The following is a 25,709-nucleotide window of genomic DNA, read 5'->3' on the forward strand; positions in this document are numbered from 1 at the left end:
GAGCTGCAGAGTCTCCGCCTCTTCCTGTGGGCTTATCTGTCCAACCGTCTGGAAACCGATGGGAAGGCGCGGTTCCTGCGGCGCTGGCATACGAGGTTCTTTGTCGTGAGTGAGGGCAGGCTGGCGATGCCAGCTCTGTTGTATTAGCAGTGTCCTTTTGTCTGTAATGATTGTGGTGTTTCTCCCGAGGGTCTGTTGTAGGAGGGGGAATGCCCTGGAAATAGCCCCCCCCCTCCCTCTTTCTTAGAGATTAAGGTTTAAGTTACCCTGTAGAATGTTTTTGCGGTATTGTTACTTGTGCAAGGGTGGACGCGGTCGGGCTGCCCGCGTTAGGCTAGAATAATCATTTCTACCTATGTTTAATATGTTCATTCCCCAAGGGGACGTCACGTATGAACAGGGTTGTATATATCAGTCTGTTTCTGAAAATAAACTTCTTTTCGACACATGCTGTCTGTCTATCACTATATAAGGCTTCGGTAGTGATAGCTTCGGTGGTGATAACAGTCTATCAGGGCTTCGATAGCTGATGGTCGCTACGGTATGTGTTCCAGACGCCGGCTTGCGTTGGCGGCCGGTGTTCGACCTTTGGACGTGCTCTTCTGTTCGGGTGTCCTTCGGCTGGCGGGCGCATCAATATGGTGAGCCAGCCACCTAGACAGGCTCTTGTCTTTCACGTAGTCGTTCCTGAGGGGGCTACCCCGCAGGATTTCATCGATGCAGCAGCCTCCGTAGTTGGATTAATTGGAACGAGAACAGCAAAAAGATAACACAAAACTTAATGACAATTATACAGTTAATATTCAAAACGACGCAATACTGCGTACAGCACTTCGGTGGTCGCAATCACCAAGTCACCGTGAGGATTAAAGCCGCCATGGCTTCTGCACGTTTAACGAACTTCACTTGAGAATTCTTTGCATATATGCATCTGCGCAATCTAATTTTGTAAACTCATTATTTAGATTTAGATGAGTATTTTCTTGGAGGGCGTAATGTTCCTATGTTGGGCGATTTCAACTGCGTGCTCGATACGGTCGCTGATGTGCAGGGCCCCGGTAAGGGTAAGCCAGGCTGGATGGAATGCACGCGAGTTGCTCCGCCTAGTAAACCACTTTATGCTTATTGACGCTTATGAACTCCTCTATGGCGGCGTCTTTGTGTGGACTTGGCGTCGCAGGTTATCGTCGAGCAGGTTAGACATTGCGTATGTTCCGACGAGCCTTATGGGGACAGTGTGTGCTGCTAACGTATTGGCACTAACATCTGCGCCGATGTACTACCCAGTCAAAAAAAAACAATTGGAACCAATTGGAAATTTCCAATTGGAACCAACTGTAGCCAATTGGACTTCCCAATTGTGTTTTTAGCCCTTTACCAATTGGACCCAATGGGTCAGACCCACACTATACAATGGGTCAGACCCACACTATACAATGGGTCCAATGGGACACACCAATTGGACCCAATGGGTCAGACCCACACTATACAATGGGTCCAGTGGGACACACCAATTGGACCCAATGGGTCAGACCCACACTATACAATGGGTCCAATGGGACACACCAATTGGACCCAATGGGTCAGACCCACACTATACAATGGGTCCAGTGGGACACACCAATTGGACCCAATGGGTCAGACCCACTGCATACAATGGGTCTCGTAGGACATACCAATTGGACCCAATGGGTCAGACCCACACTATACAATGGGTCCAGTGGGACACACCAATTGGACCCAATGGGTCAGACCCACACTATACAATGGGTCCAGTGGGACACACCAATTGGACCCAATGGGTCAGACCCACTACATACAATGGGTCCAGTGGGACACACCAGTTGAATCCAATGGGTCAGACCCACTGCACACAATGGGTCTCGTAGGACATACCAATTGGACCCAATGGGTCAGACCCAGAGTGTACAATGGGTCTAGTGGGTTGAACCCACAGTATGCAGAGGTCAGTGGGACACACAGTTGGACCCAATAGGGCAGACATGAGTGCAATTGCACTGAATTAGCTTCAGTGAGAGAATTTAGCTGGTGAGACACTGTGATCAATAGGTCTGACTGATTCAGTTTAACTGGTCTGTCCTACTAACCAATTTGTGTCCAGTGAGCCTGACTAGCAGAATACGGTAGGTTCTGGAATGGAGGGTGTACTGTTTACATTTGCATTCAATATAAACACAAGAAAACAGTTGGAAGCAATCTATTCATGGCAGCATACAAATATATACAGAAAGCACATGGTTCACAAGGAGCGTCAAAAGATGTATAAACAAAAAGAAAAGGTTGTACGCGAAATATAAAGTGTCAGGATCTGCGCGCGATTGGAATCAATACCGCACACATGCGCAACTGTGCAAAACTGAAATTGAAGACGCAAAAGACAAGTTTTATAACCATGACATTTCGCATCTGTTAAAGAACAATCCTAAAAAGTTTTGGCGAGTTGTTAATCCAAATTACAGTTCCAACTCCTCAGTGTCAATAACTAAAGAAGGCAAGCTCCTTACCTCCCCAGAGGTAGCGGAGGAATTTAACCAATTTTTTTGCTCAGTGTTCACAGATGAGAGCCCTTTACCTTCTGACCTGCGATTTACAAAGCTGCATTCAACTATGCCCGACATAACTGTCATGCCAGAGGGCGTATCCTCTGCCATAGACCGTCTACCCGCTAACTCCGCACCCGGCCTCGATGGGATATGTCCTAAATTACTCAAAATAGCAAAACCTGCAATATGCCCCATCTTAGCTGCTATTTTTCAGCAATCCGTTGACACGAGTTGTGTTCCAAACGACTGGAAAATTGCGCGCGTCATTCCCGTTTTTAAATCTGGCGATGCTTCTAAACCTTCAAATTACAAGCCCATTTCGTTAACTAACATCAGCTGCAAATTGCTCGAGCACATACTCTCATCTGCCATCATGGGTTATCTGGTACAGCACAACTTCTTTTTTGTCAATCAGCACGACTTCTTACACGGTCGATCTTGCGAAACACAGCTGTTTGAACTGATCACTGACCTTCATCGTGCTGTTCATGCTCACTCTAAAATAGACGCCGTATTCGTAGATTTCGCCAAAGCATTCGATAAAGTCCCACACATACGTCTAATAAATAAACTTGAGAATCTGAACTTAAATCCTAAGGTTATTTCTTGGATCGAGTTTTTTGGCCAGTCGGTATCAGTCTGTTAATCGGCATTCATCGTCCCTCTCCCCCATTAAATCTGGAGTACCGCAAGGGTCTGTACTCGGACCTATATTGTTCTTAGTTTATATTAATGACTTAAGTAATAACCTAAATTCCACGGTCAGATTATTTGCAGATGATTGCGTGATATACAGACAGATTACTGATCCTTCCGACTCTACTAGTCTACAATCAGACCTTAACAAAATTAATGACTGGTGCACACAATGGCAAATGGAGATTAACGCCTCAAAAACAAAAGTTGTTAGATTTACCACAATATCTAGCGCCGAACCTTGTTATTACACTTTGAACAATGTGCGAGTAGAATCGGCACCCATCATAAAATATTTAGGTTTGCATTTAGCAGCAGACCTCTCATGGAACAGGCACATCGATACAGTTATTAACAAAGTTTCCAAAACACTCGGCTTCCTGAGACGTAACCTGCGTTTAGCTAATCCAGACACAAAGCTATTAGCATACACTACATTAGTTCACTCGAAATTGGATTACGCCTCTTTGATCTGGAACCCCCATCAAGCATACCTAGTAACAAAATTGGAGTCCCTGCAAAATAAAGCCGCCCGGTTCATATCGAAGAACTATTCGCCATCAGCGAGTGTAACTGAAATAAAGAAAGCTCTAAATTTACCTCTTCTCGAAAAACGGAGAATGGTTTGCATACTGTCATTTTTCTACAAACTATATCACAGTCATTCTTCCTTTGCTTCGTACCATATCAAGCCCGCTCATTGGATATTCTCACGCACTGATCACCAACTGAAAGTAGAACCCATCTTTGCTAGAACTAATCTCTTCTTTCATTGGCCTCTCCTCCTCGCCATCCGTCAATGGAATCTACTCCCTGGCACCATTGCGTCTGCCAATGATTACGAAGCGTTTGTAACCGCTCTAAAACGTCACTTCGAGCTGTAACCTTCATATTTTTCGCATTCTTGTTGAACCACTTGCGTTTGAAGGAAACCTGAGTGTTCTTTGTCATGTGCCTTTATATTTTGAGTGTTTGATGCTTTTCAACAATGTGTTCCCGGCCAACGATATTTGTACTTATAGAAAATTTTTCTTGCTTTGTTTTTACTGTTGTTCCCCCCTATGTAATGCCCACTCGGGCCTTTAGGGTATTTGAATAAATAAATAAATAAATATACAAAAGCAGTGGAGGAGGAGTACGTGAGGAAACAAACGCGAGTTAATGACATCCTAGTTGAAATCAAGAGGAAGAAATGGGATTGGGCAGGGCATGTAATGCGAAGGCAAGATAACCGCTGGTCCTCAAGGGTAACGGAATGGATTCCAAGAGAAGGCAAACATAGCAGGGGGCGGCAGAAAGTTAGGTGGGCGGATGAGATTAAGAAGTTTGCGGGGATACGGTGGCTACAACTGGCTAAGGACAGGGTTAATTGGAGAGACATGGGAGATGCCTCTGCCCAGCAGTGGCCGCAGTCAGGCTGATGATGATGAGTGCGAAGCAATCTTCATGGCAGAAAAAAAAAAAAGCCCTGATGCCTTCACTGCTCTCCTCTAAGTTCCTGCCTGCAAAATGAAACCAAAACAAGATTACGGTAAGAAAAAGCAAAACATTATTAAAGCACCAGTTTCACTTGGCACAAAAGCGAGAGCACCAAACCTGACCAATATTCATAATAGAAAATTACACAGACTTAATTATAAGCCCTTTACTTCACTTACAGTCACCCTCCAGGTGGGCAGACTGTTGTGATAGACTTATGAAAAGCATGCTAGCACCATTAATGGCAAAACTGGACGTCTAGGTACAAAGGCATGCAAAGTACAACATGGATTATACGCACTTCTTGGCCACCTTCTCAATGTCGGCAAGTTTTTCGACGACATAATGGTTCATCTGCTTCGTAGCCAGGAAAAGCATATGTGCTGGTATTCCCTTTTTGGCCAGGCGCTCCCTGTAGCATTCTGTTTCCATAAAGAGAAACTGCACATTATGAACAATACAAGCAAAAGGAGACTCAAAGGTTTGGCCATGCAAGTATGCTGCCTTGCTTCTACAGCGCTGTATGTAAACTTCCAAACTGTCATAGTAGAATGCACTGTACATTTTTGAATAAGCAGTTTGATTGCATATTGGCCATACACTTGTGCTTATCCTTTGTACATAACCTCACATTGATATTTCCAACAATACAAGCACTTATTCTATCCAATTCTTTCAACCACCTTTTCAATTTAAGTGCAGTAACAATGCTGGCCTCATTTTGCATTTTGAAATATCGAATCTGGCTAACTGAAAAATCTGCTTCAGTGTGCTTCAATTGCTGCCATAATAAGCAGAAAAACACAAACTTTGAGGAAGACAATGTTCAAAGGATTCTCACGTACCGCTCATAGCAAGCGCAAGCAGTGCAGCAAGAAAAAAGAGAACAGATTAAAACTGCCCTAGACAGCTGTAAGTACTCACCGCGCATTACTGTCACTTTTAGTGGCGTTAACGGGCACTTCCTCTCACGGTCCGGGTACTTGGGGCTATGTTTGCCTGTGAAAATGACATACTGCAGTGTGTGTATATATATATATATATATTTATATATTATATATATATATATATATATAAACACGAAAGGGCTTCTTAAAAGCATCACCTTTCTGATAGTCAAATAGCGACAGTGCTGTGTTATTACCTTGAAGCGAACGACCCCTCAGTGCTGCTGTGCCCCAAATTGCCACCAGGAGCTCCTTCACAAACATGCTGTCTTTTTCCAACTGTTTGATTCGCGTCCAAGCGTTTTTCGCGATGCGGATCCCCTCCCCGATGTCAACCTGCAGGTATAAAACAGCAGATCTGTATGCATTGTATGCACAACATTCATTATACTCTATCATGCAAAGTGCTTGAAAAGGAGTATTTATGTTAACTTTTGGCAGTCTTAAATGCAAAATAAATTATGCCAGTTATTTTCAGAAATGAACAAAGATGTCAGTAGTTTGCAGTTGCTTTACAGAAGCAAATGAAAAGTGCATTATTTCAGCACACACAGCACCACCTTCAAGCAATGAGATACAGCTATTCATGCCTATTTTCCAAGTTGACAACTGCATTAAACTTTGCCCAGCTATTATTATTCATTAATCCATTATTTCAGGCTTTTGAGAAAGCATCCAGGTATACCATGTCATCTTGGGTTTCAAACAGAGGAGAATCCTCTGTATTGTAGATGGCAGCAGTCTCTGTAGCTGGAGTGGCGACTGCTGCTGAGACTGCTGCGATCTTCCTCTCAGGAGCCGGAGTTGGATTTTTCAGGGCTGGGATATTATAGAAAAGTATTGAAACAAGCACAGGGATACACATTAGTCACTATAGTGCACACATATGAATATATCACATGCATGAAGTAGCAAATGTAAGCTTTGTAGCACAGTGAAACAGCTCTGATGTCACACTGCCAGTGACTTAGAGCATTCGCGTCGCATTCGGGAGGTGCTCGGTTCAATCCCTAGCGCAGCTGGGTACCCACCAGTTTCTTTAATGGGTACAAGATTTCCCCTGGCCTGGTGCTCGGCTCTTCTAGGGTGAGATGCTTGGGAAAAAGGGTCTTAAACCAAAGCAACTTTGGTCTACGACCCTTTTCCCAAGCATCTCACCCTAGAAGAGCCGAGCACCAGGCCAGGGGAAATCTTGTACGCATTAAAGAAACCGGTGGGTACTCGGCGGCGCTGGGGATCGAACCCAGCACCTCCCGAATGCGAGGCGAATGCTCTACCACAAGGCCACCGCTTATGACTTCTCCCAAACGCACACCCCTAAAGAAAGCCGAGCGCCAGGCCGGGGGATGCTTGTACCCATTTTACCGGTGGGTGTTCGGCGGTGGGTTTCGAAACAACCACCTCCCGCAGCCGAGACGGGCGCTCAGACCACTGGGCCACGACTGCGGTATCAAGCCACACCCTTGTGTCTTCATATGCCCACTTCCTATCTTCAATAAATACTGCTTGTCATCGGCAACCGGCCTGCACACATGGTTTAAAATATCTATAGATATTTCTGCTGCCCAGTATACACATCAGTGGTGGCCACTGCTTTTCAGCTTCATTATGTGAATCCAGGGAGTAAAACTTGAGCATTATTTTTTGACCTCACATTCAGACAGAAATCAGACGAGACTGTGCAATTTCTTTTTTCGGACATGTTTTCACTGCAGGACAACAGACTAAGTTTCGCTTTGTCTTCAAAATTATATTCGCTTTTTATAAAAACTCTAGAAAGGGCAGCTTGCACAAAGATACTAATCACTAAGTCGGGCATCAGTTACTTTTGTGCCATACATTACGATTTCATTGCATACATTACAGTCTCAACATCGAAAATAGGTTCTTTTTAGGAAAGGAAGTGACACAGTAACTGTCTCACTTATAGATGGACACCCGCACCACGCTGTAAGGCAAGGGATAAAGGAGGGAATTAAAATGAAAGAGATGCCACAGTGGAGGTCTCCGGAATAATTTCAATCACCTGTGGATCTTCAACGTGCACTGACATCCCACAGCACACGGGCGCCTTTTCGTGTCACCTCCATCGAAACGCGGCCGCCGCGGTCGGGTACGAACCTCGGCACTCCGGTTCAGTAGACGAGCGCCTTAACCACTGAGCCACCGCATGCACCATTTCCAAATTTGTGCCAGATATGTCTGCCTTTGTTTTTACGCTCGTAAAGCATTCAGTACCCCAGCTGCAGTGCCAAACCCCATGGAACAGCTTCGTCTGTGTGGGTAACGCTTGTTGCAATCATGTTACCAAAGCATCCCAACAGTAACTCTTTTGTAGCCACTCATTTCTAAAATGTATTGGAATGAAGTTACATCTAGACAACAAGAACCAATGAAACTAATTAGTACTAAAAAATCAAGACAACATACCAAGCTCGTCCATTTTCAAAATAACTTTCTCTTGTAGTTGCTCATTCAGGCATCTCAGCTTTCGAACTTCAGCGTCTTTCTCTTCAAGCTGCTGTTTCAGGCTCTCGATTGTTGTTAAGGCATCCGAGAGTGCCCTCTGCTTTTTCGTTTCTGAATTTGTTTCATTAAGTTTTTTTTTTTTTTTTCAATAGCCTGCAAAACACTCTCTTTGCTCGTATGTTTTCTCTTCTTAGGTTGCTATAAATGGACAAAACAGAAAAAGATTACTCAGTCTCACCGACCAGAATATGAGCCCAATGGTTTCTGTAAAAAAAGGAGGATGCATATCACCTCACGTTCTTCTTCACTTGAACTGGAATCGACGATTCGCATAAAACGGACGCGCTGTTTTTTTATTTTTTTTTCAACATCAGCTTCAGAGTCTGAAATGTTTTCACAGAGGCAAAAATAAATTGCAGGCAAAAATATTTACGGTTCTTAGATACTGCAACATGTAAAAATGCAAAAAGTTTCGTTTGGACTGTGGGACTGAATGAGCTCCCGGACATCTGGTGTTCTCTACCTCCACTGACACTACAAAATACAGCACCAGATAGATGCACTTGCTAGTAGTACAGTTATTGGAGAAAGAGCACACATGCATTATTTGCTTCGCATACTAAAACCAAATTATGCATCGCATTGTTAACGACACAAAATTCCTCTGTAATATTCACCTCTGAAGGGGTGAACCTTGATTTGGACATGTTTAGTAAACTATAAAAAATTTCAGTAAAGAACCGCTTCTTAAAAGTGTACCCACGGTTCGTCTCACAACTCTATATACTCAATCAATTCAACTTTTGACCAAGGTTTAACCTTTTCCCTTAATTCATCAGGTGCATCTAAGCCTAGGAGGCTCGGGCTGAAATTGTGGATACAAGGATTCCTTCCTCAGTATGACCCATTTTTCAAGTATTACCTTAGCAAGCAGAAAAAAAAAATGCAAAGTTATTTCACCCGATTTCCACTGCATATGTGGTTATCAAACAGACAGGTAAATACGGCTTATGCACGCAACAATAGCGGCGCCATGGCATCTTAATTTTACAATTAAGGCCTGTTATTGCCCTCGCGGTCGGCCGCCTGTGTTTTCATACAGTCGTAGGGCAAAAGTTCTGCGTTGTCTCGGTAGCTAGCAAATTGGTATAACAGTGGATGGGGGCTTCAACTGTTTTCATTGACCTGCTTTGCCTGACAGAAATAATTTTTTTTCTAATGAACACAAATCCCGCAAACTTTTGTTCATGGCCGCACGTGCAGCATAGCTTTTCACGCAGCTTAATCGGTGGCCAAACACAGACAAATGTCGACACCGTTGAGTTTTGTGGCGACGTGTGCATATTTTTTTAATTATCACGTATTCACTCATTCACACTACGCTATCTGAGACTAGCTGGTCGATCGTGCAACCACTGCGCATTGAAATACAGATAGTTGCAACGCTAAAACTTTAAACGCGCACCGTAAAATGCTTCTCTCGGCTGAACCGCTCGCTTATTCGAGCTGAAATTGTCGCAGAGATTGCGTACTACAGTCCTGGTTTTTCAATACCAAGTTTGGATGATGTACAGGGTCGTCCACTAGTTAGAATGCGCTAGCGCGTGGCCGCACTCTTCAGAGGGCCACCGCGTACGACAAAGTCCTCATCGCAGCAAAGTGGTGGACGAGAAGGTTTACCTGGACGTGGTGCTTCGCGTCATCTGCCACTTCGCTTCGATGCGCAGCCGTTTCGGACGCAGTGACCCTCCAAAGAGCAAGGCCATGCGGTAGCGCATTCTAACTAAGAGTGGACGACCCTGTACTTTCTTGATTTATCAGAATTATAACGGTCTGTAGCATTGGCGACAGATAAGCAGCTTTCGCATAGTGCGCGTTTAACGTTGAAACAGTCACTGTTTATATTTGTTGCTCTGCGGAGATGCAGTTGAAACCCCCCACGTGGATGACAAAAGTGACAGTTCGAACTTACCTCCCAGCAACAGTACTCTTGCACGGTAATAATCGTAGCTCCCGTCATCCTCAATCCATTTCACGGGATAGTAAGCTGACCTGAAGTCACCGTCGTCACTGGCCTTATATCCCCTGATGTAGTCAATGGGGACAATAGCGCAACGCTTATCGTCCTCATAGCGTACGTACGCATGCGTACCCATGGTTCTGCCGGCCTAAACGATGGGCACGAGACTGCACTAACATTTTTCGACAAAGCGACCGCCATGGCTGGCCCCTGTTACGGTGGCGATGGCGATATGGATGATTCCAAATGGAAGCGCCAAACCGGCCAACTTGCTAAAGTGTTGTTGCTACACAAATTTGAATTAAACCATGGCTTTATTTTTATTCCGTGTAAAACATTTAGCTTCTAAAATTCGCACTCAGTATGTTTTCGAATGGCTAGTTTGGTTGGTTGGTTTATGGGGTTTAATGTCCCAAAGCAACTCAGGCTATGAGAGACGCCGTAGTCAAGGCCAGCCGTAGCCGTACCTGCGGCTTGCGGCACGTGTGCGGTAATTTTCTGGAAGAGGACGCACGCGTTGTTCCTATAAAGAAAGTTCGGAATCGCAATGGAGCGCCAAAAAAAGAGGCAGAAGCGAGGACAATATAAAAAGTATTTAAATCCCGACGAAACCTTCAAGCTGCCGAAATCGACGCGCTCCTGGTACAACCGCGCACTTGCAAACAAACAAGGCGTGAGTATCGAATGCATACCACATGTGTCTATCACGTGTGCTTGTGACCGCCGGGCTTCTGCCCACTGATCCTTTAAACGTTGTTACAGGAATCTTCTACAGTGGACAGCGGCAGTACTGCAAGAAACAAGCCTGTCAGTTCACAAGCTGCTTCAGGCAGCTCTTCGACGCTGTGCGGCTCATATCCTAACGTTGCAAATGTCGACCTTCACGACTCTAGGTCGCAATCACCACAGGGATGCATCAGTATAAATGAGGAGGAAAACATCCAACCATGCTCCTCCAGTGGCAGTGAACACTCCGCGGTTGGAGCAGCGCGCAGTCCGGAGGATGAACAGAATAGAGCTGTGAGAACACCATATATATATTCTTTACGTGCCATATGCATGAAGCGGCATCGGTCTGAAAAAAAAAAAATAATAATAATGGGCTCTCTTCGTTGGCGTTGCATAATCCTCCTCGCAGCGCCGCCCCTCCTTCTCCGCTCTAAGGGTGTGTTCCTCGCATTTTCCCGCTTTCGGTTGTTTACTGGATGTTTCTATTGCACTGATCGGTGCACCTTGTTTGAATTATTTGCACCAGAGGAAAATAAAATTGTGTGCAGTTGACCTACTGCTTGCCACTGTCCTAGAAGGAATGAATCCAGCTCTCAAAAAGTCTACAGAGAGAATAATGATGCTGCATGTAGTTAATTTCATTCCCGCTGCCTTTGCTCAATGCATGAATTAATTTCTTGCCTTTTCCCTCGAATGCCGAATGCAACACTTATCCGGCAGTTCCTGAACGTGGTAACATTTTCGCGGTATCAGTGTAAGTTCAACGTGGGAAACCCAAGTCGCCGCTACGAATAATTCAAACAAGGTGCACAGCTCAGTGCAATAGAAACATGCGGTAAACAATTCAAAATGGGAAAATACGACGAACACACCCTTAGAGCCGAGGAGCAGGGACGGCGCTGCGAGGAGGGTTATGCAACGCCATCAAGAAAAGAGCCTAATAATGCGTATCTTGCCAAATTTTTTTAAAGGCAGTTTTGATGTCTTTTATTTGTTTTTTTATTTTTTTCCCACCTGTATGCAAAATGTGAGAATCCTTGTCTACAGCAATTGAGCGTGTGCTTGAAGTGGAAGTTTAATGCAGCTGCTTTGCTATATCGGTGGCAGTGTGCTTGTGCCTGCATGGTTTATGTGCATGTCGATCTGGCTGCGCTCAAGCTGAAGTATTATCTCTAAAATTGAGGTTTCGCTGCCCTTCATCTGCACAGCACCACTCGAGCTCCAAGGTCCATCAACCTGCCATTCTTGTGTATTATACAGTTTGCACAGATGTCATCGGCCGCCATGTTTCAGACCACGTTATATAACCTACATGTCACAACCCGCTCTGGTCTAGACTGTGAAAGCTAGAATTAGCGCTCAGAGGTGGTGCTCGTAACGTCCGTGAGTGCAGCATATATAAACCTGTATTGCTGGAAGAGTGCATCCTGAATATTGATGATGAATTCCTTATGTATGCAGAAACGTCATGCCACCAGTGAGAGCACAAGCCAAGATGCAACTGGTGCATTTGTCTCTCTCTTCAAGGACATCCTGTCGTCAGTGCTAACTGTGACAGCAGGTGATATGCTGTTAATGGTTCTGAGGTATGCACTTAGGGCAAAGTTAACATATAGTGCTCTGCTGAGCCTCATTGATATGATAAATGGTTTTTTTAACCACCCTGTCCTCCCCCAGTCGAAGCACGCGATGAGCAAGCTTTTGCAAAGCACTGGGACAAGTATGAGCTTCCATTATTATTGCCCACACTGCATGGTATATGTTGGCGAGGCAGTAGCAAACATTCCCCTGGAATGCTCTGTATGTGGACATCCTTGTGGGTCATCTGCCATGGCAGATGCACCCTTTTTTGTGCTATTAGACCTTCCCTCACAGCTGTGCAAGGTGTTACAGAATTGCAGCTTTCTCGACCTGACTCAGCCACTCCAGTCAAATGGCACGTTGTGTGATATTTACGATGGCATCATGTACCGAAACTTCGTTGCTGCTACAAGTCAAGTTGGGCACAGAATCAGCTTCACATTGAATGCAGATGGCAGCCCTGTATTCAAGTCGAGTGGTACATCAATTTGGCCTATTCAACTTATCATTAACGAGCTGCCACCGACAGAAAGAATGAAAAATTTGGTATTGGCAGGTCTCTGGTTTGGAAGAGACAAACCGCACATGGGCATCTTTCAGGGTGCCTTTGTGGAGGTTTTGAACAAATTATCAGAGGAAGGATTTGAACTTGAACATAAAGGCAAAAAACAAAACTTCAAGGCCTTCTGCATTTGTTGTGCAGTTGATTCTGTGGCCAGGGCCCCCATGCAGGGTTTGACACAGTTTAACGGCTACTACGGCTGTAATTGGTGCTTGCATAGAGGGGAGAGGGTTGGGCGGTCAACGAAGTACCCTGTAGAAGAAACAGACACTGCTGAAAGGAGCGAGGAGCAGATGGTGTCAGACATGGAGAGGGCAATTGTAGAGGAGAGACCTATTAATGGCGTAAAATCTTTCTCCCCACTCATCAACTTGCAGCAGTTCAATATAGTGTGGAGCTTCGTTCCTGACTATATGCACTGTATGCTGTTGGGAGTGGGGCGGCAGTTTCTGAATATGTGGCTTGAGTCAGCAGGCTCTCCATTCTACTTAGGTCGCTGTCAGGCTGCAGTAGATGAAAAATTGATGAGCATCGCACCTCCCAGAGATGTCAAGCGCACGCCAAGGCCCACAAAAGAAAGGCGATGGTGGAAGGCAAAAGAATTCGAGAACTGGGTGCTCTTCTATAGTGTGCCTGTGCTGGATGGCATTTTGGACAGGAAGTACCTGCAGCACTGGGCATATCTGGTGGAGAGTTTGCATATCCTGCTCGAACACAAGGTGTCACTTCCTGACCTTGCTCATGCAGAGAGTCTCCTATTGGACTTCCATGGCCGCACTCAAATCCTTTATGGAAAAGCAAGCATGACTTATAACATGCACCAGCTTCTCCACATTGGCAAGAGCGTACGGCACTGGGGTCCATTATGGGCTCACTCTGCATATCCGTTCGAGGCAGGGAATGGCACCTTGAAGGAGGCTGTCAAGGCTGCCAATGGTATTCCTCACCAGCTGTGCCGTGTGCTGCAGATTGAGGGAGTAGTTGATACATGCCTGAAACTTTCTACCCATGAAGGTGCCATTCAGTACTGTGCTGCACTAGATGCAGTACAAACCAATAAAAGTGTGTTCATCTCTGAGGGGTTGCGCTTCTTTGGCCGAGGAAGGCCTTACGTGCCCTCTGCCAGCAGTAGCACCTTAACTGAAGAGCTACAGGTAGGAAACAGTGTTGAATATGCTCGCTTATGTCATAATGGTCGCATATTCACTGGTGAAAGCTATGCCAGAAACAAAAAGACAAATAACTCTGTGGTGCAGCTGTTGAATGGCACTTTTGCTGTTATTGTAAGCATCATTAGCTGTGGTCCCACGTATGTTCTTGTGCGCCCACTAAAATGCAGTGTCGTGAAGTATGGCACTGTTGAATTGAACCACCTGTTCAAAGTTCTTTCATTCACAAGGGACCTAAAACTTGTGCCATTTTCTTCAGTGAGCAACATTTGTGTTTTTATGGACGTAGGAAGTGTGTTTCTTTCACCTATACCTAGCTGTTACACTCTTTAGATGATTGCTTATTGCTGGTTTGGTTTGATTTTTGCGGTTTAATGTCCCAAAGCGACTCAGTCTATGAGGAAAGCCGTATTGGAGGGCTTCGGACAATTTAAACCCCCTGGAGTTGTTTAACGTGCACTAACATCACACAGCACATTGGTGCCAAGCGTTTCGCCTCCTTAATCATTGAGCCACCGTGGCAGGGTCTTATTGCTGGAATCTAACATTTTGCAACTGAGCGATGATAGAGGCCTTAGCGTAGGCTCCTAGATTTTAAATAATTTTTTCATTTGGGAATTTTATTTTGTTGTAGCATTGTACAGATTGCGGGCTATGTGTGCCCACCGCAGTCAAAATACGACCTGAAATGTAATGCTAAAGAAGAAAATGCTTTACGCACCATGCTGCCTTGTAGGATCTAGAGTCTGTATAATGGAACAGTGTACCATAAGACAATTACAATATCGGTGGTAGTAAAATGGGCAACGAAAAGGTGGAATTTGAGGCATGCAATGAAAGCCCGAGGGTTCTGCAGAACCCATTGTGAGAACCGCTAAGATTAATACAGTTCCATTGTACAAGAGTTGAAGTCAGGCTGAAATGTGATCCATTTAGCAGAGTATCACAGTTTATTCTGTATTGTGTAACACCTTGCACACTGATTAGGTTAGGTATAATTGTGAAGTGTCTGTTATATTTTAACTGATGGATATTTACATGCTGAGAGCTATTCTCTGAGCTGTAAGATACAAGTGTTTTGGAATCGTTTTCAAACACTTTACATTCTTTAATTTGCGCTGGTATCACAATACACGCAGTTTTGTGTTTCATCTCCACTGAAATGGTGCCACTGCTGCTAGTGTTTGAGTCCATGACTTCGTGTTGAACAGCCATATACTGTGGCCATTGAGGCACTGCTGCAGATGTGAGGGTTTGCAACCCAACACTGTTGCTAGTGTACCATGACAGCATATGGTAGTAATATTGTCCCAAAGCAATGCTGGGCTTGAGATATGCTATGCCTAATGACTGCCTCATATTAATTCAGAGCAAGGGATCTGTAATGTGCACAAATAGCAATCCTAGCAGACTCACAAGAAAGACACATTACGTGTTTCAGATATGTGTTGTCGCATTGTAAGCTCTGTCGAATGATTCCTACCAACTTTCTGTCCTCTCAGGCATATTTTTCCATCATTTAAAGTGAGTGTGCTTGTTAAGTACTGCAGTGGGATGCCTCAGGGACTACACTACTGCAGGAAGGAAAAGCATGTTACATAACTTCTGGAAAATATTTTTGATTGCTATCACACACAGATAGTCACTGGCCTCTAGGAACTGTTGGCTTTCATCTCAGTGAGACTGAGTTGCATAATTTGAACTGAAATGCACATGAACTTTTTGGTACTCGGCCTCCATGTGATTGGATGTCCATGTACTGGATTAATATTCAGTAGGCACATATCAGAGTTTGTATTACGACTTGCAGGTATATTTTTCTTTGGGATAGAATTCTTATGCCAGTAAGGAAGCATTATTGCGATTGTATTCGAATGTTTGTGTTCTAAGTGCATATCTCAGACCATTTTGACTTTATGCCTTTCATCAGAATGTGTGGTTTGCTTGTAGCCTTCCTCTGTGTGCAGTGCACTTCACCTATACTTTGCCCTCCTTATGAAGTAAATAGCCAGGGACAGATTTACGAGGCGTGTCCAGAAAGTAAACATACAAAGGCCGAATACCAGAACCGAAGTGAAACCTAATTGCTAGTGCACCTAATTTGCATTTGGCTGAACTATGAGTTTGGCGCATGATGTCCTCAGTTGCCTATATGCCATAAAACCCAGCACAACACATTTGGCTGAACTACGCACATCGACAGTCATTTTTTTTTTTCATGAACTTCTGTTTTGACAAGAATTCACGGCACCACTTTGCCGCATTCTCCTGACTCGTTCAAAAAACCGCACAAACCTCTGTGAATGTCCACTGGTGGTTTGCCCCTTGTGTGCAGAAAGCATATCATGGATTGGAACTCATATTCTTCAGGATCAGTGCAGACATTCCGAATTCTTGCTACTTGACCAGACGCTGGCAAAACACTGAAAACTGGTGGGCAGTAGAAATCTTGTGGTCCAAGCTAGGTGTAGGGCAGTGCTGGCACCCCTCAGCTGTCTTTGTAACTTGGTGGCTAGCACACAGGGTATTGTCACTCCTCGTATAGTCCTATAAAGCTCACTGCGGTGGCAATGGAGGCTGTCCACCCAATGGTATCTGCTGCTTGGTGATATTCCAGTTCATCCCACTACACTGGGACACCTGCCAGCCACATAAAATTTTACACTAGGGGGTTTCATGATGGCATCGGTTGGTAGGCCTTTTTCTGAAAGGCATTTGCAGCTTTGTTCTCGAGTTGTGCCTGGCTCTAGCAACTCTTACAGCATATGTGTGTAAAGGGAGGGAAGGGGGTAGTACGTCTGCCATGAGTCTTGAACTTTGACAAAAAGAATGGGGTCCATTGTATCTCTCTCATGGCAATCTCACTCTAGGAGGGGGCTTGCCCCCCCCCCCTTTCCCCTTCCCCCCTTTCCTTAATTTTCCCCTGATGTCTTCATAAAAACGGTAGACACAGTGTTGATAAATCCAGCTGTAATTTTCATTATTTCAATGTGGGCCTTTTTTGGGGTGCTGTATGTTTTTTATCTTGATGCTGTATGTTTTTTATCTTGATGCTGTATGTATGTTTTGCATCTCTGAAAGTCTTGAGTAATGTTTTTGTTCCATAATTTTTTATGCTTTCTCGTGATGTTTTTCGCTTTGTCGTTTTTCTGTTTTGTGAAAATGTATGAATATGTGAAACTGAGCTGCATCACCTTTGTGCACACCATTTTTCAGTTTTTCTTTAAAGGGACTATGCAATAAATTAATTGCGATTGCATAAAGCAGACGAGAGATAGGCATCCCACCACTTGTCACCCTAGCGCAAGAATTTTTGAGCTAGCATCACTAACAACGAAGTTATAGATTATTAAAAATCACGCTCCTCCTCTCCCCCTCTTTACTCTAGGCGTGGAGCATCAAGAAAAAATAAAGAAAACAGCTTTGGGACTGGGCCCCACCCATGAATACGTCATTCGCTGACGTTCGGTTTGCCACTTCCGGTTGTCGCACCCAGCACCCCAGAAGCAGCGTCGGCAGCGTCTCTCCGACCTCTCTTCGCCTTCCTGGATCGCGGCGCACGTCGGATTTCTTTGCTTGTCACTGCGACAAAGGCACTGCGAGTGGTTCCCGAACTCCCGACAGAAAGAGGCGGTTGGGGTAAATTGAAAACATATGCGTGAAGGCAATGCCCTGGCTCACGCTTGCCCGAGGGGGTTATGCGGCAGCTCGAGCAGACGATTTTCACGGCTGTTGGAAGCGTGCCCGTGACATCGTGGCTGCTGTGGCTCCAGCGAATGACAACGTGTGGTGGCCTGCCGACATCACGAGTCTAGTGACGTCTATTTTCACGACTTTAGCTTTAACATCGGTCACTACGAAGACACCGATTGGCCCGCGAATTTTAGAAAGCGCAGTTTTTAAAAATTCATAATAAATTGCTGGCTCAGTTCCGAAGACTCATACTTGGTGTGAATGCTTCTTAGCATCATTTCTAAGTATTGAAAACATTTACAAGTGACTTTTAATTCATTGCATAGTCCCTTTAATGTGCTAGTATGTCCATCATTTTTGTAAATGCAGTTCTGTCTTATGGAGCCAAGCATGATTAATAAATTCATGCTTTGGTCACCTACATGGTTTGTGAAAACTGAAAAATAAACAAATGTATAATGCTTCTAGAGTACTTACTGTGCTTGTGCTTTATTGTTTATTTTAAAAATTGGATGAATATTTAGCTGATATAAGAGGTAAATCAAAATCATGTTGGTAACGTACAGTTCGAAGACAGGACGAAAGAACAAACACAACACAAGCACGTCTGTGCTTTTACCAACATGATCGCGAACAAGCAAGCCCAATTCCCCAATCTTATAAATCAAATCCTGTAACTGATGTGCCTTGCATCACCAACAAGTACACTTAATCTGGAAAAAAATTGATTGTTGCTTCATGTGATATGAGGCTTAAGTACTAAAAGCAGATATCAATATCAGGAAAATGATGTTTGATGTAACATCCATTTTAAATATTTAGCCTTTTTAACCTCACAGGAATTGCTAATAGCCAACTGTCTCGAATTCATTCAAGACTGTTTGCTTTAAAAAATTTTCTGAAAGAAAAAATTGCTGTACTGGCAAAATTGACAAAAAAACAAAGGAAATTGAATGAAATTTAAAAATGAAATGGCTTGCACTGCTGGGTGTACAGTTGGAATGTGGCAAATAAATTAGCAATGACTAATAAACACTGTCCAAATGCAATGATAATTCTAACGGAAACCAATTGGGACATCCAAAATGAGCATTCCAATTGGGCTGTCCACTTGGACTGCCCAATTGGGATTTGAATTCCAATTGGAACCAATTGGAGCACTGCAGTGTCCATTTGGGATGACCAATTGGAAAGGGCATTCCAATTGGACTGACCAATTGGAAAGGGCATTCCAATTGGACTGACCAATTGGAAAGGGCATTCCAATTGGACTGACCAATTGGTCTGGCCAATTGGAATGAGATTTCCAATTGGAACCCATTGAGACCAATTGGAACCAATTGGAATCCCAATGGTTTTTTTTGACTGGGAAGAGCGACGCTAAGGAAATGATGGCCAAACAAAACCAGTCGCGTTGGTGATTATTTTGATTAACAGGCCACTATTGAAAGATCCTAAACTTGGAGAAGCTGCGTATAGGTCATGTGCATATTTGATATGCAGCATATCAGATAAGCACACATAGTAAGTAGCAGGCCTTGCACAACACTGCATCTCCTGGTGACAGTGCAGTTCCATTTTGAGCTTGCTAATCAGCCTTTGTACAGCTTAGGCAGACTTGCATTAATACCTCATGTGCCCTACAATTACACCAAAAGTTATATAGCTATCTTTTGTACTTGAGTCTGGCCATGGCCTCATGTGATTGCAAGACCAACCAAGCTGCCCTTACATTGTCTTGTCCTGGAGACTATTATGCATTTTGAGAACTGCAAGCCCAGCCACCCATCAACATATATGAAGGGGCTGTCAGATAACCGAGTAGCCGAAGGTCAAACTCAGTAGCATCACTAACTCCCCAAAAGCCCGAGCATCTCGGAGCAGTTGTAAGACTACAAGATTTGCCACATGAACAGTGGCCGGCCTGCAGTCACCTGAGACAGGAGCCCCTTCTCAAGGACTTAGCAGGCCTATGTGGTCTACACCCGGAAATACTTATAGTTTATTGTTGTACAGAACACAAAGCTGGCCCTTATATAAATGCAGTATGCAGGTCTGCTCGCAGACCTTGCTGTAGCAGAGCTATAGGAGTGAATCCAACAAAATTAAACTACAAGCTAAATGCCCTGTCCTAAGAGGAGCACATACTCAGGATGCACTGCAGATTTCCCACTTTTCGCTGCTGTCACATATGGGCAATATTTTTTTTAGCATAATACACAGCACAATGCCGTCAACACCTTGGAAACACAGTACAAATTACAGGCACAGTGAGGAAGTGCACAAGTGCTGTGGTGCGCTTTTCTGGCGTGTGTTAGCCCTTTGCTTTCTCAGGTGATGCCACGGTCCATATCAACTTTGCCAGTGACAGAGCCGCATGGTGAGGATTTGAACCATTTAGAGTTGTTCTATAGTGAAGTTGCGAAGCACAATGGTATTATCACGTCTCGCTTCTACAAAAAAAAAAAAAAAGTTGCCATGTTTAGGGCTTGACCTCCTAGCCCTAGCAGCCAAGCATCACAGCAGCTCAGCCACCACGGAGGAAACGTCAGAAAGCCCTGTTGCAGATCCTTGAAATCTCAAATGGCTCTGGCCTTCCCAATAGTCTGCTGCCCTAGTCATGAGCCAGCTCACACAGGGGAAACCGTCTGCGTTTCCTTGGAATATCAGCAAAGACTAGAAACCTCTCGTGTTTGCAGCATCGACGCCGTATGTTTGCGATGCCGGCCCAAATCCCACCAGCAGTTGTCTTCGTGAACATAAATTTTTCGTCCCCGTGCTAACCGCACTGTGTTTCTTTTACACAATAGCCAGATAAAAAAAATTTCTTCGATAGAGAGGAGTTTCCTTTCCTTTTATCCAGCATTTCAGGCTTCGAGGAGCAGCTAAAAAGTACTACACGGATGCCGCCGTGATAGGGCGATATGCTGCACACGATTCTAACCGCTTACCTTGAAAATGAGCTATGTTTTGTAAAAATGCTCCCTTGCGCGTCGACTTCCATTCAGTAGCATAAAAGTCAGTGCTTGTAGCAAGTACTCTGCGTGTTTGAAAGCACTGATTAACCATTGCGGAAAAGTCCTCGCTCACTGCTGAAACTCGCAGTGCTAAGCAGTTCAATACGCAAATCGCAAGATGTAGGAAGCACACACTCGTCAGCCAAAGGCACAGAATTCCTTGTGGTTACTTGGCAGAGGTCACTGCGACCTCAATCATCTCGTGTTTGGGGTTGGTCCACAGCGACACTGTAGAACGACCCTCCAAGCAACATCCATCATGCAAGCGTAAACCCATTTCGTGCTGTTGACATGCTTCCGGCACTATACTTATCATTCACCGAAGTGGCTGAAAACTGCGATACCGAAGCACAGCAGAACAAAAAGAGCAGTCACCCAGTGTTGATAGACCAGAAGAGGATCACGGGTCTGGAGCAGTCTGGAGGTGGAGCCCCATCAAAATAGTTTAAACGGCCTATTTTTATTGCAGCGGGCGTAAAGAACAGCTGCTGATTTTTACAGTGAATGTATTCTTCCGATGTCTTCTTAATCTTTATCTGCTTATTTCAACTTTGTCAGCTCTACCGTATCACGATCGTCTGCTACCGTGTGCAGCTCAGTTAACGGTTTCATTGTGCAGATCTCCCCAATCTGTGTTGGTGGTTTGTTACATAACATTTCTGCCTTCAAGCTAAGCTAAGGCGACGTCCTCTCCAGTCCTGCTGCACTCGGAGCACATCAGCCCAAGCTCGCAAACCGCGCATCCAGCGATGTGAGTGCCTTTCCGATCGTCATCTAGACGCAGGCTCTTTTAGAGCTAAAAAAATTTAGTTGGTTCTCGGACGCTGTTTTTTCTTTACAAGCAGAGCACGTCAAGTGATTGCAGACAGAAATGAAGCGCTGTATGCGCCCTATACATGACCTCAATGAGCGACAGGTTAGAGGAGAGTAGCCGAGAGTATTCAAAACCATCTTGCATGCGTGTTTCCGACCGCCTTGCATTCCATACAAAGGAGCGGAAATGCTAGAAAACGAGCTGAAGACAGTATGACATCAGAGCTCCAAATGCTTTGGATGAGTCAGGAGCCGTCAACTCTGTAGAACCTAGCTGCAGCTCAGAGGCTGGAGGAATTAAAGACAACATGCTAATCACAAGTGAAGACCAGCCAAGCTTAGTCAGCGAACTGGCAACATGGGCCCGTGATACAAAAGCTTGCACATTACACGTTACCTTGCTTCTCAAAGTATTAAAGAGGCATGGCCACCCTGAACATCCTCGTGATGCGAGAACACTCCTGAGAACGCCAAGGTCTTGCAACGTCAAAGAGATCGGATCTGGACTGTATCACTACTTTAGAACCAAAACAACCTTGCAACAAATTATGAGAAGTGGCAGCATCACTGCAGACACAATTTCACTTCTGGTAAACATTGATGGGCTCCCCATATCGAAGAGTTCAGCAAAACAGTTCTGGCCCATATTGGCATAAGTTGCAGAAAATGACAAGCTAAAGCCGTTTGTCGTAGCTTTGTTTATAGGCAGTACAAAACCCCACAGCGTGCAGGAATATCTTGATGATTTCATTGCTGAGATGAGTACGTTGCAAACAGAAGGAATACGTGAAGGCGGACAAAAGTGTGCAGTCAAACTGCATGCATTTATTTGTGATGTGCCAGCGAGGGCATTTTAGAAGTGCATCAAGGGCCATGGTGGGTACTACAGTTGCGAAAAATGTACTCAGGAGGGAACCTTTTCCGCAAGAGCCAGGAACGTTACCCTCCCAGACGTCAGCTGTCCACTAAGAACAAACGAATCTTTCCGAAACCAGCAGCGGAAAGAACACCATCACCAACAATCTCCTCTACTTGCTTTGCAGATTGGCATGTTGAGTGATTTCCCACTAGAGTACATGCACCTCGTCTGCTTAGGGGCAATGTGGAGGCTTCTCCACTACTGGGTGCAGGGAGGGCCACACAAGGCAAAGCTGCCAGCACGTCTTCAGACTGCCATTTCAGGAATGCTAATGAAGCTGCAAAAGTACGCACCTCAAGAAATGTCCCGCAAGCCAAGAAGCCTCTGTGAATTGGAAAGATGGAAAGCCACTGAGTTCAGAAACTTCCTCTTCTACTTTGGTCCTGTAGTACTGAAGAATAACGTCGAGAGGCGCTATTACAATCACTCCATGAAGCTTTGTGTAGCAGTGTCCATCCTGGCAAGCCCTGGACTTTGCCAATCAAAGTTAAATGTAGCAGAGCACCTCCTCAGAGAATTTGTTATGGATGCTGAGAGTATGGACATATTGATTCCTTTTCTGCATTCCGTTTCGAGAACTTCTTGGGTGAACTGAAGCAGGACCTGAAGTCAGCAAACCGGCCACTGCAACAAATTATCAGGCGCTTTTATGAACGACATCAGCTCCCCAGAGCATGCCCAGTTAGACAAGCAAGTTTGCACAAGCCACACGATTCTGGCCCAACACCGCCAAGATTCACTGGTGAACAATTTCGCAAAATTGCTCTGCCAGATATGGTTGTTGAAATTAATGCTGCTGATTTGTGCCTTCTTATGGAAGATGACAATGTGGTTGCGAGAAATGTTCTATCCCATGATGGAGACATTGAGATCTGTGGAAAATTTTTCACACAGCTCTCCAACTTCCACCAAGGCACCGCAGACACAACTGAACTGCATCATTACAAGGCTTCTGGCCTCTCGCCCACGAGTGCTGTGTGGTCTGTCAAGCAGATCAGATCAAAGTGTTGCAGGTTTCCTTGTGGACATGGTTTTGTGGTCATGCCACTGCTGCACACAACTTAACTATTGTCTGCTCTAATGCTGCTATGCATGGTGTAGTAGTTTCTAAATTTCAAGTTGGGACAGCGCGCGATCGAGTGTTGCATCGACCACAACCAACCTGTGATCCGTTGGAACGCATCAGTTTACTGCCGTTCTATGCTGAACCCACCGTCACGCTCTAAGCATGCGATGCTGGCAGACGCTTTCCTGCTCTACTCGGTCAGCTCTCCGCAGCAGCACGTGCGTCTGCAGTGTGGAAACAACCCTTCTCCTCTCCACTCCGGCGCGCAAATCTATTGGGATGCCACTACCGTCCTTCTCCTCTCTGCGATGAGCATCACGTACCTGACAACCCATTGGGTGAGCCACGATCGATTTGCACATGCACAGAGAGGCTGCATAACGAGGCACGTGAAGTCACAAGTTGGGGCAGCAGCGGAACACCTGTGGAACGGCGCAGCTAGTTGCCATGGTCACGGTGCATGTGCAGTTGTGGCCTCGGTTAGACACGGCAAAACTCGCTTCTACTAGCCTAGTGTAGCTTTCACTACAAAAAATGAAAGCAGGCATCATGAAAATGAGTTTCATGATAGTTTCCAATACAAGGACAGCTTCCGCACAGGGCCACCCACATGCGTCTAGCACCAGGCCAGGCAGGTTGCTGCAAAAACTGGCGACTCCTTAGCAGCACTGGGGCCAAACCTCGCATTTATCGCATGTAAGGTGTATGTGACATTATACCATGATGATTATCCAAAAGATGGCACACTCTGCAACACAGGTAAACATATGTTTTTCTAAGAACAATGAAACACATTGCCATAACCTCTTAGTGACCTTGGGATATCCAGGAAAAATGCACAGCCCCTTCTGCGTGAAACACTGGCTGTGTTGACGTGCGGGAGGCATCCCGTAGAAAATTGCATACTCCTTGCTCTCACATTGCAAAATTGGGGACCTCAGCCAAACATCATTTCCTCTTTGTGCAATTGGCCACAGGCACATAAAAACATCTTGTAAAATGTCATTGATGATACGAGGAGTAGAGCATTTTTGTAGCTGAGGTGCTTCACAAGGGGCACACATTTAATGTATGCCCCTTACTGTATTCTTAATGTATTTAATGTATTCTCCAGTGTACAAGAGGCACTGGAAAATGCATGTTTGCAAATGGACTGCACATATATGTTAAGACATTGCTTATGCTATGTTGCTGTCCTCGTGACTTCCTCACAGAAGGTCCGTGAGCAAGAGCAAAAAACACTACATCAGAAGAGCAAAAACCAAATATAAAAAAATACTTCAGAGTATGACACTCAATTGTTGCACTTGGCACTATACTACCATCAGCTTGGGTTCATAAAAACAAAGCCTTCTGGCCGCCATTCAAGAGTTTGGCGAAAGTAAATGCTGCCATCAAGCACCAAAGGCAGCACGACACACAATGGCAACAGTTTGCCTGCAGAGTCCTGTCGACCACAGGTAAGTATAGAACGCGATAGAAATGTCATTATTCAAAGATTACCTTTTTGCTACCCGAGAATGTAACACCACCCAAAACTGTCCAGAAGGCAATTGCTCATGTCAAATTAGCTTCCTCTTATTTTATGTGCAACCTGCGGGTGACCACTCAGTGACCCTGCCAGAGTCCAAGAGAGGCAACATGAAGGCACCCAGCTGCAATTTCATTTGAGATTCACTCAAATGTACAGACAGTGCACTAGCACATGTGCCAGGGTGTTTCAGCTTGCGTACGAAATCACCGGGCCCGAGTGGCGAAAGCTGCAGAATACTGCTTGTGAGCACTTCTTAAAATTATAAAAGTTCTCAATTTGCATAAATGCATTTTGTGAAGTTACAATGTGAAGAAAAAAAAATGGGTGCATGATAGCCTCAGTTGCTGCTTGAGGCCTGGTGCATATACCTGGGCGTTTTGTTGTACGCTACTGTGAATCAGTAGCCATGGCGCTATATCGCTGCTAGGTCAGGTGATGCATATAACGCTTA

At 44.8% G+C, this 25,709-nt stretch overlaps 3 protein-coding genes and 1 pseudogene across 5 annotated transcripts; 3 read left to right on the forward strand and 1 right to left on the reverse strand.

The window, feature by feature from the left end:
* Positions 1-2,202: 2,202 nt before the first annotated feature.
* Positions 2,203-8,239, reverse strand: LOC149347105 (BEN domain-containing protein 5-like). Of its 2 annotated transcripts, XM_089585495.1 has the most exons (6): positions 8,117-8,239; positions 6,372-6,505; positions 5,884-6,022; positions 5,664-5,738; positions 5,041-5,161; positions 2,203-4,762 (listed from the first exon to the last, which is right to left on the reverse strand). In XM_089585495.1, exons 1-6 carry the CDS (start codon positions 8,127-8,129, stop codon positions 4,738-4,740), a joined length of 507 nt encoding a protein of 168 aa, XP_089441621.1. In that variant the 5' UTR covers positions 8,130-8,239; the 3' UTR covers positions 2,203-4,737. The 2 variants fall into 2 exon arrangements, with proteins under 2 accessions (XP_089441621.1, XP_089441620.1); XM_089585494.1 differs by lacking the exon at positions 8,117-8,239 and having other exon boundaries at positions 6,372-6,635.
* Positions 8,240-10,642: 2,403 nt separating this feature from the next.
* Positions 10,643-18,381, forward strand: LOC149347106 (uncharacterized). 2 transcript variants are annotated; one of them, XM_089586871.1, is made up of 4 exons: positions 10,643-10,848; positions 10,938-11,195; positions 12,366-12,490; positions 17,605-18,381. In XM_089586871.1, exons 1-4 carry the CDS (start codon positions 10,723-10,725, stop codon positions 17,660-17,662), a joined length of 567 nt encoding a protein of 188 aa, XP_089442997.1. In that variant the 5' UTR covers positions 10,643-10,722; the 3' UTR covers positions 17,663-18,381. The 2 variants fall into 2 exon arrangements, with proteins under 2 accessions (XP_089442997.1, XP_089442998.1); XM_089586872.1 differs by having other exon boundaries at positions 12,366-12,465.
* LOC149347107 (uncharacterized) lies at positions 12,500-16,733 on the forward strand. The gene has a single exon (XM_089586869.1). It carries the CDS (start codon positions 12,543-12,545, stop codon positions 14,547-14,549), a length of 2,007 nt encoding a protein of 668 aa, XP_089442995.1. The 5' UTR covers positions 12,500-12,542; the 3' UTR covers positions 14,550-16,733.
* Positions 18,382-21,926: 3,545 nt separating the features above from the next.
* On the forward strand, positions 21,927-23,723 carry LOC149347108 (uncharacterized; annotated as a pseudogene).
* The last annotated feature ends 1,986 nt before the right edge of the window (positions 23,724-25,709 follow it).

The sequence above is a fragment of the Amblyomma mixtum genome, chromosome 4 (genome assembly GCF_055824585.1).
Source record: "Amblyomma mixtum isolate Tamu chromosome 4, ASM5582458v1, whole genome shotgun sequence".
Lineage (NCBI taxonomy): Eukaryota > Metazoa > Arthropoda > Arachnida > Ixodida > Ixodidae > Amblyomma > Amblyomma mixtum.

Excerpts from the sequence above, each read along its gene's own strand:
- LOC149347105 (XM_089585494.1), bottom strand. The coding sequence starts at position 6,551 with ATGTGTATCCCTGTGCTTGTTTCAATACTTTTCTATAATATCCCAGCC. Across the intron at positions 5,162-5,663 it reads AAAAGTGACAGTAATGCGCG|AATGCTACAGGGAGCGCCTG; the intron begins GTGAGTACTTAC and ends TTATGGAAACAG. Across the intron at positions 4,763-5,040 it reads ATTGAGAAGGTGGCCAAGAA|GCAGGAACTTAGAGGAGAGC; the intron begins GTGCGTATAATC and ends TTCATTTTGCAG.
- LOC149347106 (XM_089586871.1), top strand. The coding sequence starts at position 10,723 with ATGGAGCGCCAAAAAAAGAGGCAGAAGCGAGGACAATATAAAAAGTAT. Across the intron at positions 10,849-10,937 it reads CACTTGCAAACAAACAAGGC|GAATCTTCTACAGTGGACAG; the intron begins GTGAGTATCGAA and ends ACGTTGTTACAG. Across the intron at positions 11,196-12,365 it reads AGGATGAACAGAATAGAGCT|AAACGTCATGCCACCAGTGA; the intron begins GTGAGAACACCA and ends TTATGTATGCAG.
- LOC149347107 (XM_089586869.1), top strand. The coding sequence starts at position 12,543 with ATGATAAATGGTTTTTTTAACCACCCTGTCCTCCCCCAGTCGAAGCAC.